General features: G+C 36.2%; 1 protein-coding gene and 1 long non-coding RNA gene across 24 annotated transcripts in view; one reads left to right on the forward strand and one right to left on the reverse strand.

Annotated features, from left to right (window-relative positions):
• Nucleotides 1–21,097, forward strand: part of HDAC9 (histone deacetylase 9) — a 700,487-nt gene that overhangs the window by 284,942 nt on the left and 394,448 nt on the right. For 15 of the 23 annotated variants that reach the window (XM_023732302.1, XM_023732289.1, XM_023732298.1 and 12 more), the window contains one exon: nt 11,665–14,304. In XM_023732302.1, coding sequence (XP_023588070.1) covers nt 11,665–11,979 — 315 coding nt within the window. In that variant the 3' untranslated portion in view covers nt 11,980–14,304. Of the gene's footprint in view, nt 1–4,798; nt 4,880–11,664; nt 15,102–21,097 lie in introns of those variants that run through there. The other 8 variants (XM_023732291.1, XM_023732290.1, XM_023732300.1 and 5 more) reach the window with 3 other exon arrangements.
• Nucleotides 1–21,097, reverse strand: part of LOC111820786 (uncharacterized) — a 55,071-nt gene that overhangs the window by 2,155 nt on the left and 31,819 nt on the right. The window lies entirely within an intron of this gene.

The raw sequence follows: 21,097 nt of genomic DNA on the forward strand, positions 1-21,097 counted from the left end.
TTAAATAGATGCTATTTCAAAATGATTAGCCCCATGTAAACAGATCCTTGTAGGTATGTATTGTCTTCCAAAAAAAAAAAAAAAAAAAACCACTTAAGCTGCAATACCAACTTACATCATCACAGAGAATTCATATAGAAGCATTTCACCATATAATTACAAGTTGATGGTTTATAATATACGGAAAATGGCTTGTTGCTTTATTATTAGATGTGATGAAATGCTGTGTTTGTAAAAGAAACTAAATGACCATTTCAGTGGATTAATGTGTAACTTTCACAAACATTCCCAGTGCTGCTTTCATAACTTGAAGACCAAGGGAAAGGACCTCGACCTTTTCTTTTCACTCTGCACTGTTAATCTAGTCAGAGACGCTTTTATTGAATGAAAAAAACAATAGTTGGACATGACTATGAGGTAAGAAAATAGGGGAAAGAAAAATATCTGGGGAATTAAACCATGTGAGTAGTTTGACTGATGTTGATTCCAGGCAGTTCAAAGGGAGAGGGAAGCTAAATAATTTGGTTGTTTCCCAACCTTGACAAATGGTTTCATTTGACAGAATGAAATAATTAAGTCTTGCTAAGGAATTTTTAATATAGCTAAGTGATTTGTAGACATGAAGACCGCCAATGTGTAACAGTCTCTTTGTTACAAATTTTGGTTGCTTGTTAAGTTCCTGACTTCAGTTCCTTTTTTTTTTTCCCCTGTATCTTTCTGCTAATTCTCTAAACACTTATGAAATCAGAGAGATTATAGTGACCCTGAAATGTCATCTGATCTAGACTATTCCCATTCCTTTAGGCAGAATTCTAGCCAGGGCCGTGTGCCCATATCCTACATGTACTATTAACGTAGTTGTATCAACCAGCGATAAAAACTCACTTCTAAAAAATAATTTCCTGGCCTGGAGTAATTGATGATGCTACACAAAGATTTGTTAATGAACAACAATTATGCTGCAAAAAGATAATTATAATCAAAGATGATTCTATATAATTCAAGCCTATACAAACTACAAAATCTAGACTAGCCTTTTCAGTAGAAGTTGCTGAGGTCCTGAACAATTATTCATTTTTTGTGTAACTTTAGTCAAGGTGTTCAACTTCTTTGTCTAAAAATTCTCTGGTCTTAAATCTTAGAGGCTTATGTTACTGCTAGTTGCCATGGAGTCAATTCCAACTCATGGCAACCCAATGTATAAAGAGTAGAACTGCTCCATAGGGTTTTCATGGCTGTGACCTTTTGGAAGCAGATCACTAAGTCTGTCTTCCAAGGTGCCTTTGGGTGGGTTTGAACCACCAACTTTTCGGCTAGTAGTCGGATGCTTAACTGTTTGCACCACCCAGGGACTCCTAGAGGCTTTCAGTGAAGATTAAATGAGAGAATACATCACAAAGTGCTTTGTAAACATGGCAAGTACTACTGAAATCTAACTCAGTATTTATATCCTTATATAGCATTACAGTTCTGTTTTCCTTATTCTGTTAATAAAAAATCAGTTGTCTGGAAGTACTAAACTATTTCCAAAACATATATTCCCCACTTGTCTAATTATTGCATCAAGCTACTTCATTGTATACCGAATCACTGAACTTCATTCCAGCTCTTTCATGTGTCTTTGTAGATTATCATGAAGAAGACCTTGTTTTCTCTTTGGAACAATATTAGTTAGTGATTGAATTTTTTATTGAGGTACAATTTACATACAGTAAAATTTATCCCTTTAGCTGTATACTTCAATGAGTTTTGACCAGTGTGTATCGTCATCTGTTTACAACAATCAAGATGTAGAATAATTCCACCACCTTCCATAATTCCCTGTGTTGCCCCTTTGAAGTCAATTCCTACCCCTACCCCTAGCCTCCGGCAAAGTAGTTGCAGTTTTGACCAAGTAGGGAACATAGAACATACCACAAGCTTGGGGGATGGTGTGTTTTAAAGGCATATAGACATCGGCCCTAAATGATCTAAACCATAGAATACTCAAGCAAGAAGGAACATAAGGGATTATTTTCAGAGGTCACAGCCTACAGTGCATGGACTGGACCCATCCTATGGACCTGGTATCTTAAAAAGCATTTGAATTAATGACCAATCTTTAAAAAGATAAAACTTTCAAATAAAAATCTGGTTTTCCAGCATTCTCTGAAAAATTGAGAAGTCTGGCCACACTGGGCCCACACTTCCACGTGACAGTTATCATCTGGGACTAACTCTTGGTTGCTCATTTTAAATGGGACTGGCACTGCTCTCCAGTTTACCAAAGCAAATGATTGATCAATGGGGAAGAAGGGAGAGGTTTACAAGTTGAGTGCCTGGAAGATCACTGGCTTTGAGCTACTGTCCATTCTGAGACCCACTCCCAAACCACCAAGGGTTTGCAAAGAAAATAAGGATGTCTTTCCTCTCTGTGCCTCTATTCTCTACTCTTAAGGAGAGGAGGAAAACTTTGCAAGAAAGTGTACTGTCAACTGAAGAGCTGAAAGACAATTAGAGGAAAAAAATAATATTATCTAGTATAAAGGGAAATAAAAATACATAGTGCTGTAAAAGAAGGAAAAGTGGCTCATTTGTGTTCGTTCAAAAAAAGTCCCTGAGAGTTCTTGTTACACTTTATTACTGAGGAATTTATGTTCTGAAAGGTCAATCTTCCTGCTTCCACTTTTGCCCACTTAAAATTTAGTCTTTTGTATCAGCCAGAGCAATCATTTACAAATGTAAATCAAAGCGTGTCATGTTACTATTGTTGTTAGTTGCCTCCCAGTCATTTGGACTCATGCAGCCTTAGATATAACAGAAAGAAGCATTGCCCTGTCCTGTGCCATCTCCATGATCTTTGATATGTTTGATCCCGTTTGTTGAGGCTATTAATCTGGCATACATAGGCTTGCTTAAAACTCCCCAGTTGCTCCCTGTTGTTTGCAGGATAAAATCCAAACATCTCTACATAGCCTACCAGACTGTCACTATCTGGCTCTTGCCCACTCACTGACTTCTTCTCCTACTCCCTTCTTTCACTTGCTGAGCTCCAGCCACGTTGGCCTCCTCACAGGTCTTTGGGGAATCTCATTCCACCTCCAGGAGTTGTGCCATGCTCGGCTCTGCGTGAAATGCTTTGCTCCCAGGTCTTCTCATGACTGGATGTTGTTGTGAAGAGTCTCCGTCACTCAGACCTCACCTCTTCAGAGCGGTCTTCTCTGCCCATCCAAACTAGAGTAGACACAAACACCCACTCCTCGCCCCTTTATTCTCTACCACATGAAGCTTCATTCTTCAGGTGTTTGTTGTCTGTCTCCCCCACTGAGAGATGGGATATTACCTAATTGACCATTATCTACCCAGGGCCTAGTGTAAGGTGAGTGCTCAATAAAAATTTGTTGAAGGAATGAAAGAGTGGGTGAGCAACTTACTTGTCAGCTGGGAGGAGGAATTTTTCAGTCTGCTTTCCAGAAGGGAACAATTAATTTAAGTTGTAGAAATATTAGGAAGTTTTGCAAGCCGGCAAAATGATGTTTTAATTGGAGGCATTGTTTTGGACAATCATTTGGAGTTAAAAAGATAAGTATTTATTAAGGATTCACTTGGTCCCTAGCCTAATTTTATTTATACTTGTTTAATATTGGTAAGAAATAATGTTTTCCAATTTAGACTTTTATGTGAAAAATGAACCAGTATTTATAAAATCTTTCTTCTCACTATTTAATTTTGATTTTTCTGATTATTTCCCTAAAATTCACAGAAGCAACATGACATGTGATATTTTAACTTGAGGCCGGAGTTCTCCAAGTAGACCTCTCGGTTTGAAAGCCCTCCAAACTCTGCATGTTGTTTTTGAGAACAGTTGGTACATACCTAATCTATTTCTGAATCGATACAAAATTTTATCATTATTTTTAAATCTAGTTTCCTTGGAGCTTTTTCAAAAGAAAAATTTTACGTTTATATGAAAAAAATGTTTTTGTGATTCTTCAAGTAAAATCTGTCTTAAAATCTGAGGCAAAATAAAAAATGATGAGTTTAAAGTCATTTTGCATAGTTCAATAATCACATTCAAACACTTGTACTTACTTGTTTGCTGACAATTTCAGAAACGGAAATGACTACCAGAAATGGATTTACTCCTTGTGTGTTTCTAAGGTCCTATTCATAGTCAGCATTCGATATCTGAACATGAAGAAGTTCCAAAAGAATGGAAAGTTTAGAATTTAAGGATATTGTACTTAAAAGCGCTCATTCTTCTATTGACTTAGATCAAACAATATCAAGATTAGCAGCACCACCTTTAAATATTATTTAATGAGTGTTACATTCTTTGCTAATAGACTGTCTGATGTTTAACATGGAATGCAGAACACTGAAATTATGGACTTGCTATAATTATGATCCTAGCAGAGATCGATAAGAATCAAATAATTTAGTTGAAATATTTAAAAGTATTAGAAGTTTGGATAAATGATCCTGCTCCCTTGCCCATAGGTTATCTGTGTGTATTTACATGTGTGCATTACAAACCCAGAATGGTCGTAGACTGCCTGAAGCATTCTTTGTGTTCGGCACAATCGCTGTACAGTAGCATAAAGCATAGAGACACACTGACAGATGAGTAAGAGCACAGATAAAAGGAGGAGACGCTGTGCAGTCGTTCTCTTCATCTCGGCTGGGTTCCTCTGCAAAGTAACTCACCTGATGTCAGCCAAATGGCACACGGTGTGTTTTACAGATGGGGCCTCAGCAGTGATTCACACAGGCTTGCGAGTTTATCTGTCACACAGATGTTTTGTCTTGTGTTTTCTAGCCAGCAAGGCAACAGCTCGACTTTGCTGGAGGATCACCTCCAGATGTTCAGCCAGAGAGAGACCCTGCTACCCCACTGAGAGTAAGCAGACATCCTCCCTGCATCTGGGGCCACTCAGAGACAGTACACATTAGAGAAGGGTTATTAGCCCATACCATCTTTTTAATGGTCGTATTTGTAGTTTTAAAACACATAGAGAGCAACATAACCAGAATACGTCCTTTACCTGTCAATAGTCAGAAATTTACAAATAGCACCAAATAACTTTTTTATTTTAAAAGTATGAAATAAGTCCAACCTGGTAGGCAAAATTTCTCTGTGACCTTTGTTTGTAGATTTTCCTTGCTGATGTTAATTGCTAATGTTTCCATTCTGGCAAATTTGGCTATTTAAACACAGCTTTAGTCAAATATCCAAAATAAGAAGTGTAGTTAAACTCTCTCTGTGCATTTATATTCTGCATTACCAGCTCCAGAAGGTCCTATTTATCTTTTGTGTTTTGTGAAATTTCACAAAGAGTACATTTTATTCCAGAGATGGCAGAAAAGTAGATATTAATATTTGCTTCATAACCTTGGAGGAAAAGTGTTCAAGCATTGCTAACCAGTTGCTGTGGAGTCAATTCTGACTCATGGTGGCCCAGTTTGTGTCACAGTAGAACTGTGCTCTGTAAATTTTCAATGGCTGATTTTCTGGAAGTAGATCACCAGGCCTTTCTTCTGAAGCACATCTGGGTGGACTCTAACCTCCAACCTATTGATTAGCAGCCAAGTGTATTAACTGTTTGCACCACCCAGGGACTCCAAAGCATTGCTACTATGCATTAAGTAAGTTTTTATATATTCATTAAGGTCCAGCTAGGTGCCATGCAGTATATTAAGATATTGGGGGTGTAAACTGATGAGCAATAGCAGCCCATGCCCTCATGAAGTTTATATTATACTGGTGGAGATAAACAATTACTACTGTAAACAAATATAGCAATATAATATCAGACAGTGATAAGGGCTATAAAGAAAATGTGTTAAGAAGATAGTAATGGAGAGGAAATCTGAATGGTAAGAAGGAAACAGTCATATAAAGATTTGAAGGAGTGAAGAGAGCAGCCCTGTGGTAAGCACAAGCTTGGCATGTTAATGGCACAGCCAGAAGGCCAGTGTAACTGGAGTACAGGAGACAGAGAGGAGCAGGTAGGAAATGAGGTCAGAGAAGTAGGTGGAGTCAGGTCATAAAAAGGCTATAGACAATTTTAAGAGATTTGGATGTTATGCTAAGCATAATGAAAAGCCATTGGAAGATTGTAAGAAGTGAATTGATGTCACTTAAATAATGTTAAAAATTATTATTAGATCTGTTGTAAGAGAATGAACTGTTGGGGCCAAGAGACAAACACGAATCCCAGATAGTAGTCTGTTTGGGTATTTCAGGCAGAAATTGATGGCATTTAGGACTACAGTGGCAGCAGTGGAGATGGAGAAGAGTGTCCAGATAAAGGCTGTACTTCGAGGTTGAATTGCCAGGGGCTTGCTAGTATATTGAATGGGAAAGATGAATGAGAGAAAAACAAGCATATATCTAGATTTTTGGTTTCTGCAATTGGGTAATGCTGTTTACTCAGATGAGAAACATTGGGTGAGCAATATATTTGGGTAGGATGGCAATAAAGTTTATTTTTGAGCTACTTACAGTTTAAGATGCCTATTATATATTCTCTATTCAAGCAGAAAAGTAAGCAGCTGAATATGCAAGTCTGGAGCTCAGGGGAGAGATAGAAATTGTTTGTATTAATTCAGTTGTCATCAGAATATAGATGTTTTCAGAAGAGAATTTAGAATGGTACAAAGATCTCTAGGCTCCTGCTCTTTTTTTTTTTAATAATTAAAATTTAATTGTGTAATCTTGAAGAAGTCTTGGCTTCCCTCAGGGATTAGGTTCCTTCTTTATAAAATAAGGGTTTAAAGAATGTTATTAGAAATGTTCCTACTCCGCAATTTTATGACTATTTGATTCCTGCACATAAAGTACTGTTTTATGTCAAGAAAGGTTTCTTTTATTAACCGTTAAGGAATTCTGCTGTTGGGATAAGATGCTTTTGCCATTTGGCCTTTTTGTCCGGTAATCACAACATTATTCATTCTGATTTTTCTCCCTCGTGTTTCCTTTAGTACCTCAGAAGTATAGATGAAGCCAAAGGCATTGCTTGGAACAAATGGCATTGTTTCAGTATTACACACTGAAAATTGTTATGTACAGTTTCATCTATGTATCTGTGTCCATGAAGTTGTAACTGCTGACCAAATTTGATTCATGGCCTAAATTGTGTGATTTTTGGGTACTTCAGTGACCTCAGAAATGTATTAACCGGTCAGATTTCAGAAGGTTTCCTGTTGAAATTTGCATACAATATATTCTGTGAACATTTGGGGTTTTGTCAGTATTGGAGATGTTCCTTGACTTATTTGCTGTCTGTGGGAAATTACATTCCATTAAATTAAGACTCAGTTTGTCTGGTCTTTGGCTGTACCGATACTAGTGCTATCAATCTCTTCCTTTCAAAGCTGCTGTGATTTTGTCTTGCTGTTTCCCTTTCTAAAATGCATCTCTCCTACTATTTAAATGACTGTTGGATTTGGCATCTATGCAGTCATTATTGACCTTGAGGAGAGATTTTGGTCAAATAGTGGGGATGAAAGCCTGGTTACCATGGATTCTAAAGCAAATAGAAAAAAGAAATGAAGACAGTGAAGAGTTTACTATGAACAGAAGCAGTGTAAGATGGGAGTAGGAGGTCAAGAGAGATTTTATTTAGGATGAATGACATAACTGAGAATATTCCAGCAGAGAGGGGAAAAATGTATGAAGTGGGATAGAATGAAAAACTGCAGAGAAGATGAGATCCAGGGCATAAGCAGAGGGATTGACAAAAGATAGGCGTACAGATATTTCATGCATTGTAACAGGTGCCGTTGTAACAGACGAAAGGGACAGCTTAGTAAATGTGGTGGTGGCAGGATGTGGAGTTTCTATTCTGATGCTTCCGTTTTCTCAGTGAAATAAGAAACAAAGATAGCAGCAAAGAGTGAAGGGGGGAATATTAGAAGTATGAGGAGAGAGGAGATGATATGAAATAGTCACTGATATGAAATAGTCGTTGAGACAGTGCTAGTGAATTTACTAGAGAAATGTAGTGGGATTGCTAGGCAGCAGGAGGGCACATTTGAGGGTTATGACCAGGAATGTAAAGAGAAACACTCAACGTGATTGTCATTTTTTTAATTGTTTACTAGCACATTCAGCTGCTTGGGTTTGGCAAGGATTTAGTATTAATCAAGATTAGAAGTTTTACCTGTCCTAAAACTCAGGAAAAACACATATTGAAAAATAGCAAGGGAGTTGAAGGCATACACAAGGAAGTGATTTTAATGATGGAGTATAGAACCTAGTTCATCAAGGAGGGAAGTGAGGAAATGAGGGGGGTGACAGACAATGAGAATGTGTTTGGCTGAATGGACTGGAGGACCCGTTAGAGTCGAGGAACGGTTGGGGTCAGAATACTTTTGGGACTGAGCTAAAAGAAAGGAATGATGTTTGAAATTGAGATGCGGAGTGTACAGTCATTGATAAAGACCAGGTCTAGAGTATGTTCACAATCTTGGGAGCTGAGGTAGAGTGAAGACGAGATTATTGGAGGTTAGGAGGTCAAGGAACTGAGAGGCCATGTTTGAACCGGAAAAAGGAAGGAGAGGAACAGAGACCAAAAAGTCTTTTTTACTTAGCAGGTGGTGTCTATAGTTTTCTCTTGGTTATTAGATACTCCCTGTAATACCAGACATCCAGAAGCTGACTGTGGTGCAGAGTCACCCTCCAGTAAGCAGGGACTCCTGATGTTGCATTTCCTGGAAACTGGCCATATGTTCTCTGGCTGACCCTTTGTGAATGGCCCTCAGCTCCTGTCCTCTGTCCATATATCCCATGAAGCTTTTTTTCTGCTGTCCCCACAGAGGCTTTTGTGAGCAGGGTCTTTTGAACACCTGTCTGTGGTGTTTGCTTGACTCACAAGTGTCCTTGGCCCCCCAGCTCTGATGAGCAAGCTCCCATGTACTTTTTTTTCTAGCTAAACTCTGGTAGTGTGAAGAAAGTTTCTACAGCTCAGAGAGCATCCATTCAGAAGATGAATTGTCAGCCATCCTCTTGCAGAGAGTGTCCCTGAGGGGCTCTTGCAGACTCCTTCGCCTGCTTAATACCTCCTCTCAAATAAATCTCTTTCCCACAAGATCCTCTTGCCTGCTCTTTTACTTAATCTAAAAGTGAGTGATGGAGGTAAGAGTTGCCAGACTGACAGACTGATAGTCTCTGTCTCTCTCTGTAGTATGTGTGGGTGTTTGTCACCCAATGCCTTTTCCCTGTGGCCCCAGCCAAAATTCAGACAATAGAAAACTTTCAGTTAAAATCCTGTTTCTTTTCTATGGTATTGGTGCCTTCAGCATATTTTTTTTTCTAGTAGCCAATTAAATGAGGTGCTATAACTGGGTAGTCAAAAATTCAGGATTATGACATTATCTCTTTTCTGCAGAATCTCGGCTGTGTGTAAGGTATTATGTATTAACTACAGGAAAATCTGATTAACTTTCAGAATTGGTAGAAAAGTTCCGAAAATAGTTTCCTAAAAATTACGTAAAGAGATTTGAAGCATGATGAGACGGATGCTGTCCTTCTGCTGACTGCCCGGAAACAATAGCAGTGAGATTGCTGATACAAAGGAAATTAACATTTAAATTTGCTTTCTCCATTTTGATATATGAGTTTTGATAAATACATGTTTTCTCAGCTTGGCTATATCTGACTTAGGTTTGGGGATATTTAGGTCTTATATATAGTTTATCTTCTGATACATATTATTTCTCTAGATCCTTATTCTCCGCTCAGATATAAACTGTTACTCCCTCCATCATCTTCCAGCATTCTCCCCCTTGCTTCCTGTGGTCAAACGCCACTGGTCTTCATTCAGTTCCTCAAATGTATTGGGGTCCTTTTCCAATCCAGGGTATCTACTCAGTGTGCCTTCAGCCAGAAACACTCTCACACTTGCTTCCACCCTTACCCGACCCCTTACTGACATCTGTTGTTGTTATGTGCCCTCGATTCAATTCTGACTCATAGCAACCCTATAGGGCAAGGTAAAACTGCCCCATAGGTTTTTGCAGGCAGTAATCTTTGTGGAGGCAAATTGATTAGCAGCCCAGTGCTTAACCATTGCACCACCAGGGTGCCTTGCCCACACATCTGGCTGACTCTTTCACATCCTTTGTGTCTCAGCCTAAGCACATTACTTCCTCAATGAAACCTCCATGAACGATCCCGACTCCCACTCCCATGCTGCCCAGCATGTACTCCTATAAACCCTGTTTCTTTCTTTAAAGCATTCACCATACTTGAAAATAAGAGTGAGTTTATTTATCTGTTTCATGACTTTCTAACATACTAAACTAAAACCTGTACAACGGTAGGAAAATGGCTATTTCGCCGATGCTTAGCATGGTATCTTGAACATAGTTGGTGCTTGATAAATATTTGTTGCTCAAATGAGTGAAAACTCCCAGGTATTCCACCTACAGTCAAAGTAAAGAGCTTTGGTGGCTTGGACAGCACTTACAGGGCCATTTCCTGAAGGAAAGTCAGTAACTTTCCTAAAGAGGTTAAGGTGCCCTTCACAGTTTGAGTACTGTGTATTCAAACTTTAAAGCATGTGTTTAGGTTTAAGAATCTAGTTAGGTGTGAGTGGGAGGCAAACTTGAAGTTTACATGAAAAGATCTGTATTCATGATTTTAGTGGTGGTGTTCTAAGTGTGGGGCTAGTTAGGATAATTGGCATGTCGCTTACATAGGCACTGACTCAGCAGAAAGCTCTAACTACTCTGGAACACTCAGTTCAAGAACTGCAGACGATCAGTCAATAGTCTCATTGTCAAATAAAACAAAGGGCCTATGTGAGATGAAATCATCTGAAGATTTTCCCCCTTTTACTGAGATTTTGTACTATGGTGTTGTGCTATTTTTTAAGTATATTGTAAATTATCTTTTTTAATCATTAGGTAGTTAATTCATATACTTCTGAAGATTTATTATGATTTAATTTATAAAATAAAAGTTTTAAATAATGAATTTTCAAAATACAAGACAATTTCCTGTTTCCTTTCTATTATTGAATTTCCATGCATGTATATTCACAAAATTTTTTAGTGTTGTCAAAATTTCAAAATCCTGTCACCTTTTAAAGTTCAGAACTTCAAAAACCATTATTACTGTTTTTTACAAGTATATATAAGAAAGTGCTTTAGCATTCAACTATATAGGTACAAGAAATTAGGTGGACAAGAAAGAACATTACTATTTATGCTTCTGGCTTTTATAGTGGTTAACATTCATTGAAAAATGAGATTGAGGAAGTTTTTCATTATGCTCTTTCCTCTTTTGAGAAAAGTAATATTCCCAGTTTATTTGGATTACATTGACTCAGTACGACCTGTTCTTGTGAAAGTTTCGTGGTTTCCATTGGAAAAAAAAAAATCATTGTTTACTTTTTCCCATTTTCTAAGGGTGTTAAGGAGTAATCTTTTTAAAAAAAACAACAGCTTAAAGACCCCATTCCTTGCCTACCATACCAATATTAGCTGGAAATGATGGGGCTGCTTCAGATTTAGCATTAGGGAGGAAGCTTGTTGCATTCAAGTTCATTCTGAAAGTGAAGCTCACTATTTAGAAATCAGGGGTTACTGAAGTAGACTCATTAGAAATCAAACTATGTTTTGCTTCTCTGTTACCACCAAGAACTATTGAATTTTGAACCCCTGAAAACTCTCTTCTAGCTGCTTTCGAAATCTATTGAACAACTGAAGCAACCAGGCAATCACCTTGAGGAAGCAGAGGAAGAGCTTCAAGGAGACCAGGCGATGCAGGAAGACAGAGCGCCCTCTAGTGGCAACAGCACTAGGAGCGACAGCAGTGCTTGTGCGGATGACAAACTGGGACACGTTGGGGCTGTGAAGGTCAAGGAGGAACCAGTGGATAGTGACGAAGATGCTCAGATCCAGGAAATGGAATCTGGGGAGCAGGCTGCTTTTATGCAACAGGTAATAGGCAAAGATTTAGCTCCAGGATTTGTAATTAAAGTCATTATTTGAACATGAAATGAATTGTAGGTTTTGGTAAATGGATATTATTTCCTATCAGTTTATAGCTCTGGATGATTTGTTTTTAGTGTTCAAGGATTCTAAGATGGATATATGTATATATCTATATATGGATCTCTGTGTAAAGATCTATATGTAGATATCAAGGTTTCATTGAAAATCTACTGGTAAGGAAATACCTGTTACACTAAAATTATGCTACGTAAGTATCCAAGTAATTAATAGGCTTTATAGTCATCCCGAAGCCTGCCACACCAATTACTTCTAAGGAAAACAAACCCACTGTTGTTATAGTTTATTTGCTGAGATCAGTGACTGCTGGATATAGTTTCCCAGTCTGATCAATGAAGCATTCTGTTAGTTTTTGATATTTTTGGACATGTCGAACGCAATTTTCACATCACTGTACATAATGTATCATACTACAGTCTTGAACACTGTTAAAGGTAGTCTGCCCTTTCCTTCCTCTCTCTTTTTTGTTGAGTAGAAATGTTCTAGCTACCATACCGTGCCAGTAGTCCTAGTTTGTGTGTAGATTGCAACTGAAAATATTAGGAATAGAGGTGGTTTAAAATATATAGATGCAAATTGCAGCATATTTTAAACATTACATTAAGTTTTACATTGCACTGCTCATTTTACTTTAACCTTGTGTTATTTGATGACATTGTCTAGCGAAAAAGATCAAATGAAGCAGATGCAAATTTTGGCAAGAAGTAATGTGCGGCACTACGGTCCAATCAGATACTATATTGTATCTACAAATGCAGAAAACACAGTACAGTATGATTATTATCTGATATAAAGTTAAATAAAAGTCACTTTTGAAAGAAGGTGCATCACATTTTATGATCATTATCACTAGGATCTCTTAAGTGTAATTTAACAATGACACGGCCTATAATATACCATTTGACAAATAAAAAATTTGGGGAAGTTAGGTTTAACAAAAGAATCTACTTGTACATAATGCACCTTCATAAGGACTGTGTCCTTTGATGCTATAAAATCCAAACAACTTTGAAGGCAACAGAAGACAATGTTTATTTAAGTCAGTTCTTTGTCAGGTTCCTGCTGTTCTCCTACAGAAAAGTGATTCTGTGAGGCTGAACAGGAAATGCCTTGTGGAAACAGGAAGTCCAAGTGATTCATGTACTGAGGAATGTAGGAAAAAAAAATCTGAGGATAGTGTTTTACTCTTTCTGTTTTTAAAGGGCACTCTATGAATTGATTTATTGTCTAAGAAAATAACACCACAAGTCGGGAAATTGTTAAGGAAGGTTTTCACTGGAACATTTCCTTCATATTCCCTTTTGATATGTTTACCTTGTTTTATAGGTTTACTTTTGTTAAGCTAGTTAAAGATTCATTGTGTTAAGCCCCCTTTAATATGGATAATCCAAATTGACCTAGAATCTTTGTGAGTTTTTTTCTATTAAAATATTTATATTTCTAAATCCGAGGTATTTTAAGGTGTAGTATCCTGTTTCAAAGGAGATATAGTGGTTTTGCCAAATGTAGTCATTATTCAACTGTATGTTATTGGCACATGTTGTTTACATTTTTCTGTGACATTTAAAAATATTTCTTAAAAATGTTACTGCTAAAGATACATTATCCTTTTTTAAAAAGTCTCCATGCAAATTAAATTAACATAACTAGAAGTTATAAAGTTTAAAACTTTTCCATATAATGAAAGTCCTTCTGATAATTTGACAAATAGATATAATAGGCAACATTCCCTATCACCAATATATTTTGGTTAGTATATTCCTTCATATTAAAATGACTTTTTGTCAGTTGTTTTGCATTAAAAATATGACATACCTAAGATAAAATTATGTATTTTTCCATCTCATAAATATTCATTTTTCTTCAAAGTCTTATTTCAATTTCATAAAAAAGGGATAGTGCATCTTTTAAAATACATTTTATTTGGGGAGGAACATGTGGCTGAGCAGACTTTTGTATAATATTACTTCAAAGATATGTAATCATAAACAAAAAAATATTTTTTATAATGTCATTTGAGAGAGCTTCATCCGTACAGTTGGTGGACTTCAATTGTTTGAATTTGATAGTTTTTGAATTTAATCAAGAAACTACCTGGAACCAGTGAAAAGGAAAGCTGGACTTAAATAATCTTAGATCTAAATGATAAGTGTCTCTTACTTTAAAAATCTACTGTATTTATTATAATTTACACCCTTGATGGTGATCTCTTGTTTTGTGTTGTAAATATATTGTTTGTATGTTTCTCTTTTTGCCTTCTGTTATAAGTCTCTTCCTTTCTCAAATAAAGTTTTTTTTAAAAGATCCCTTTTCATACATTTGGCTTTGTGTAAACTTGATATATTTAATCGAAGTCGAAACTTGTCCATTAGGTCTCATACACCAAAATATATTGCCATTCTTTGTTGAAACAAAAAAATAAAGATATTTTGAGCAGTTACTTTTAATACCATTAATAATAATAAATCCAACAATAATGATTTTAAACTGTTCACGTCAGCCATTATCAAATCGAAAACACATGTAAAATTTTTTGCATTTTCATTTTCCCAGTGTGGCCTCTTTTGTGATATGTTATCATCTTTGGTATTTAAATTAAAATATGAATTTCTAAATACAAAATTTTATATAAACAGATGTCAGTTATTAACTTTGTCTCCACTTTAAAATTATTTTTAAAAAGCTTATCATAATCCCTTGAACATAACAAGCACTCAATAAATACTAAAATGAATAATTTTCCATGTATCATATTAGTTGTCTATTACAGTGAGATTCTGACCTACAAGTATAAAGCAACAGTATATAAATTTAAAAAGAAAGGATTAATTAAATTATCTCCCTTTATATGGTAATGATTATTCTAATACTAGTGTGAAAAACAAGAAGCCCAACTCAGGGTAAAGTGGACTGTACCATATATATCACATGGGTCATAACATTTCCTGCTTCTCTTCTGATTTCTTGCTAATAAAGCTTATCAGTCAATACTTCATAATGTGTTACTGTGTATTCAGTTTAATTGTTTTATTCTTTGAAACACCTAACCTAAATTTTAATAGTGCCATATAAGTTAAAGTAACTTTAAGTCACACCAATATTGCATTAGAGCACTGTGAGTTTTGCAAGTATAATTATTGACTATTATTTTAAAATGGATTATGATTTCATAATGCCAGAATTTGAACATTTGGTCAGAATTTTGGAAATATTGTTAATGCTACTCATAGTTTCCTAAAATTCGTCTTTGGACTATAAAATTACTAGAGTAACTTTAAAAATAGCTAAGGAAATCAATTAAATATTTGTTTTATGCCGTATACCTGATTTCCAAAGGGTTATTTTTACGCAAATAACCCTCACTTTCTATGTTTGTTTGCCAACTGTGCCCTCCCCCCATGAGGTATTTTCACAAGCGCTGCTATGCTAGTATTTTTTTTTACATGTTGCTGTAAAAAATTAGCACAGCACGCTTCCGAAAATAACTCACGCGGGGTGGGGGCGGTTGGCAAACACAGAAGGTGCGCATTATTTGTGTAAAAAATATGATAATATAAAGTGAGCGTTTTAATAAAAGTATCAACAAATATTAGAAACCTTTTCCTCAGAAAAATATTTTTGCCAGGGCTTACAATAAATAACCATTAAATTTTGTCTTCTGGCAGGAAAAAGTCACCTTTTTGTCGGACAAGGTGGTTGCTGAAGTGTAGAGAGCTACTTTTGACAGGTCTTTAAGAAATTTTTATTTAGTTTCACACTCCCCTTTTCCCCCCCAAAGGATGTTTAAAAAAGTATTCAGACAATAACTTGTTTTTCCCTGAAACTGAGAACTCTAGAGATACATAGGTGGACAACATAGTATTTTTTTTTAATTTGGCATTTCTTTGTAATTTTTATAACAATTGAAGTATATAATTGTGAATAGTTATGGTAGGTAAACAACTGTAGTATATATACAATTAGAGATGTACAGTGGTGGGCTTACAATTACAAATAATTGAGGTTTACAACAGTAAGAAATTATAGTCAGAAACTTACAGATGCTAGAGAACGGGGCATTTGAGAGGTATACTACCGTTTCCTTTACTGTTGATAATTCCTTCATCTCTGTTTTAAAGGAAATGTGTAGGAGGTCACTCAAAGATCTTAGGCAAATAAAACAGGGTATTAGGAATGTGACTTTCAAGTGAAGCTAAGAACTTACCTATTTAGACATTAAAAGGTTTTTATTCTTTGGTTACATCTCATTTTGTAAAAACTGCCTTGAGGCTTATACACAGTAGGTTTTAGAATGCCGCGTTATCCATCTTGATTTACAAAAAGACTTTTGCTTTTAACTATTTCCATTAAGCAGTGTACCAGCTCTTGTTGTAAGCACTTTATTAACTCTTTTAGGCCTCACGACAACCTTGTAAGGTGGGTATTAGTTTTATGCTATTGTAGGGATGAGAGAACCAGAGCACAGAAAATTGAAGTTAAGATCAAGGTCACTCAGGTAATGGCAGTCTGTCTCTGATTCTAGCAGGCAGTCTAGTGCCAGAGTGCTTTTTCTCAATGTGCTGTGGAAACAAGAATTGTGCAACCATTTTTTTACATGTCCAATAAGCTTACTTCTGTCCAAATTTATTCAGTTGTTGGTACTTAGGTCTATTTTTTGCCCATTAGCATTTGTGAAACTCTTTGAATCAAGTACTTCCTTTAATCGTTGCTGTAAATTATGAGATTAGGATACTTTCTAATTCACAGATAAGACATCTAATTCCTGCACACATTGTCTTCAACTATTTTTAATCCTGAGAATCTGTGGGTTTCTTTTTGACCAGAGCCACTCTGCGATTGGAGTGAAACAGAGGGACTGCTCTCAGGGTTAACTTTTTCATTTTTAAAATTTTTATTTTGGTAAATGTAGGTAACATAAATTTTGCCATCTTATCCACTTGTAAGTATACAATTCAAGGAGTGCCGGTGGTGCAGTGGTTAAACGCTCAGTTGCTAACTGAAATGTCAGCTGTTTGAAACCACCAGGTGCTCCACTGGAGAAAGATGTGGCAGTCTGCTTCCGTAAAGATTACAGCCTTGTAAACCCTGTGGGCAGTTCTACTGTGTCCTGTCGGGTCGCTATGAGTCAGAATGGACTCAATGGCAATGGGTTAAATATACAATTAGGTGGCATCAATTACCTTCACAATGTTGTGTAACCATCACTGCTATTTATTTTCAAAACTTCCTCATCACCCCAAACAGAAACTCTCTACTCATTAAGCAATAGTTCCCAATTCCCCTCTTCCACCAGCACCTGGTAACCACTAATAAAATTTTATTGCTATGCATTTGCCTATTCTGGATATTTCATATAAGTGGGATCGTACAATATTTGTCCTTTGTGTCTGGCTTATTTCACTTAGCATAATGTTTTCAAGATTCATCTATGTTACAGCATGTATTAGAACGTCATTCCTTCTTCTGACTGAATAAAATCCTATTGTGTATCTATAGCACATTTTGTTTTTCAGTTCGTCTCTTGATGGACACTCGAATTGTTTCCACCTTTTAGCTATTGTGAATAATCCTGCTATGAACACTGATGATCAATTATCTGTTTGAGTCCCTGCTTGTAAGTCTTTTGGGTATATAACTAGGAGTAGAATTGCTGTGTTATATGGTAATTCAAAGAAGCCCTGGTGGCGCCCTGCTTAAGCACTTGGCTGCTAACTGAAAGGTCGGTGGCCACTCAGTGGGAGAAAGATGTGGCAGTCTGCTTCATAAAGATTACAGCCTTGGAAACCCTAAGGGCAGTTCTACTCTGTCCCGTTGGTTCACTATGAGTCAGACAGCAATGGGTTTGATTTTTTTGTTTTATGTTAATTTTATGCTAAAGTTTTTAGGAATCATCAAACTATTTTCCACAGTCATTCACCGTTTTACAATCCCATCAGCAATGGACGAGTGTTCAATTTCTCCCCTATCCTTGACAACACTTTGTTATTTTTTGTTGATCTTAGCCATCCTAGTGGATGTAAAGTAGTATCTCATCATACTTTTGATTTTCATTTCCCTAATGACTAATAATGCTGAGCATCTTTTCACGTACTTGTTGTCCATTTGCTTATCTTCTTTGGAGAAATGTCTATTCAAGTCCTTTGCCCATACTTAAATTGGGTTGTTTGTCTTTTGTTGTTGAGTTGTAGGAGTTTTTAATATAGTCTAGATATTACACCCTTTTGAGTTATATGATTTGCAATTATTTTTTGCCATTCTGTAGGTTGTCTTTTCACTTTCTTGATATCCTTTGATGCACAGAAGTTTTTGATTTTGTTAAGTCTAATTTACCTATATTTTCCTTTGATGCTCATGCTTTTGGTGTTATATCTAAAAATTAATTGCCAAATCCAAGGTCATAAAGATTTACGCCTATGTTTTTTTTCTAAAAGCTTAATGGATTTAGCTCTTATATTTAGGTAACTGATCCATTTGAGTTAGTTTTTGTATATGGTGTGAGGTAGGGATCCAATTTCATTTGTTTGCATGTGGAAATCCAATTGGCCATTTGTATATCTTCTTTGGAGAAACGTCTGTTGAAGTCCTTTACCCACTTTTAATTAGGTTGTCTTTTTTGAAAATTTTTATTTTCAAAGTTTTTTTTAAAATATATTCTGTATATTAGACACTTATGAGATATATGATTTGTAAATATTTTCTCCCATTCTGTAGGTTGTCCTTTGATATTGTCCTTTGATGCACAAAAACTTCTAATTTTGACAAAATCCAATTTATCTATTTTTTCCTTTATGATTTGGGTGTCATATATAAGAATCTGTTGCCTAATCCAAGATCATGAAGATTTACACCCATGTTTTCTTCTAAGAGTTTTATAATTTTAGTTCTTACTATTAGATCTTTGATTCATTTTGAATTATATACATTGTGTCTTCAACACATTTGAGTACTTTTTAAAGAGATAAGAACTTCATGATAGTCAGACCCCATTTTCTCATGCATCAGCATAGTTTTCCTTATTTTAGGTTAATTTTAGTCTTGCATTTCTGCCATTCCTGTTGTAGTCTCTTGTTGCTTCCTAGCTTTTGATGTTGTTTCTTTTTTCTTCCCAAAGAATAATATAAATGCTATAATGTTGATGTTTATTATATCTAGTATAAACTATTTGTAAACATTAAGTTTTTTTTTCTTTAAGGAATGCCCTTTTTCTGGTAATCTTTAAAAAACTAAATCAGGAATGTTTTTCTTCGGTGTTCGTGTATATGGCATTAAAGTTCTACCTTTTTAATTTTTATTTTATGCTCATTTTGCTCAGAAATTTTAAGATGAACTAACAGTCACCTCTTTTCTTTGGCCTTTGTGCCTCTGTTGACAGAATCCCTTCAAGATTTGCTCTGCAAAATACAGAGGCCACTAGCCACATGTAGCTATTGAACACTTAAAATATGACTGGTGTGAATTGGGATGTGTTGTAAGTGTAAAGTGCACACTAAATTCAAAGACAATACAAAAATAATATAATATTTTATTAATATTGTGTATATTGTTAACCTGACTATACTAGGCCCAAGATGGAGTCACTTACGCTAAGCCCCACATCAACAAACCGAAACCTAGCTAGTTTCTATTTTCTGTAAATGCCTGACCTTCCTAGGACGCAAAACTTAAGTTGCCTAATCCACACTTGCCACCTCAGCTATGGTATGACCTGGCTGCGAAAGTTCTCAATATGCCATATAAGGAAAGTAACTTATAACTAACTGATCACTTTTTGCCCAGTGTTACTTCCTTGTTCTTTTATCACTTGGCCCGTGCAACTCTGGTCTCTTCTGCTTGCCCGTCAGCACTCTTGTCTGACTTCTAGATCAGACATCCTCCAGCTTATGAATTGAAGATAAAGCTTATGAGTTCCTAGACAAATTTTAATCTGGTGAAATTTTTATTTTTGACAATATAGACTACATGTTCAAATGATAATATTTTAATATATTGGGTAAAGCAAAAAATTAAAATTAACTGCCCTCAATTTGTTTTACTTTTTTAATGTGACAATTATAAAATTTACAATTATTTATGTGGCTTTCATTTGTAGCTTGCATTATATTTTTATTGTGCAACGCTACTTTAGATAGTCAGCATGTCATTTATATTATGTTATTTGATAGATCTCATCGTATTGTTTTTGAAAGAGATGGGTTCTAAAACCTAAGCAAATGAATATTTGCTCTTGTCAGTATCTTTATATTGATGTTACTTAGTCTAACATGTTGTTGTTGTTGTTATTAGGTGCCATTGAGTAGGTTCTGACTCATAGTGACCCTGTGCACAACAGAACGAAAAACTCCTGGTCCTGCGCCATCCTTAACAATTGTTATACTTGAGCCCATTGTTTGCTGCAGCCACTGTGTCAATCCTTCTCATTGAGGGTCTTCCTCTTTTTCGCTAACCATCTACTTTACCAAGCATGATGTCCTTCTCCAGGGACTGGTCCCTCCTGATAACATGTCCTAAGTATGTGAGACAAAGTCTTGCCATCCTCGCTTCTAAGGAGCATTCTGGCTGTACTTCTTCCAAGACAGATTTGTTTGTTCTTCTGGCAGTCCATGGTATGTTCAATATTCTTCGCCAACACCATAGTTCAAAGGCATCAATTCTTCTTCGCTCTTCCTTATTCACTGTCCAGCTTTCACATACATATGAGGCGACTGAAAACACCATGGCTTGGGTCAGGTGCACCTTAGTCCACAAAGTGGCATCTTTGCTTTTTAATACTTTAAGGAGATCTTTCGCGGCAGATTTGCCCGATGCAATGCATCGTTTGATTTCTTGACTGCTGCTTCCATGGGGGTTGATTGTGGATCCAAGTAAAACGAAATCTTTGACAACTTCAATCTTTTCTCCGTTTATCATGATGTTGCTTATTGGTCCAGTTGTGAGAATTTTGTTTTCTTTATGTTAAGGTGTGGAAACCCTGACGGCATAATGGTTAAGAGGTATGGCTGCTAACCAGAAGGTCGGCCCCTGTGGGGCCGTTCTACTCTGTGCTATAGTATCGCTATGAGTCAGAATCGACTCGACAGCAGCTGGTTTGGTGTTTTTT

This window comes from Trichechus manatus, unplaced genomic scaffold (assembly GCF_000243295.1).
Source record: "Trichechus manatus latirostris isolate Lorelei unplaced genomic scaffold, TriManLat1.0 scaffold00050, whole genome shotgun sequence".
Lineage (NCBI taxonomy): Eukaryota > Metazoa > Chordata > Mammalia > Sirenia > Trichechidae > Trichechus > Trichechus manatus.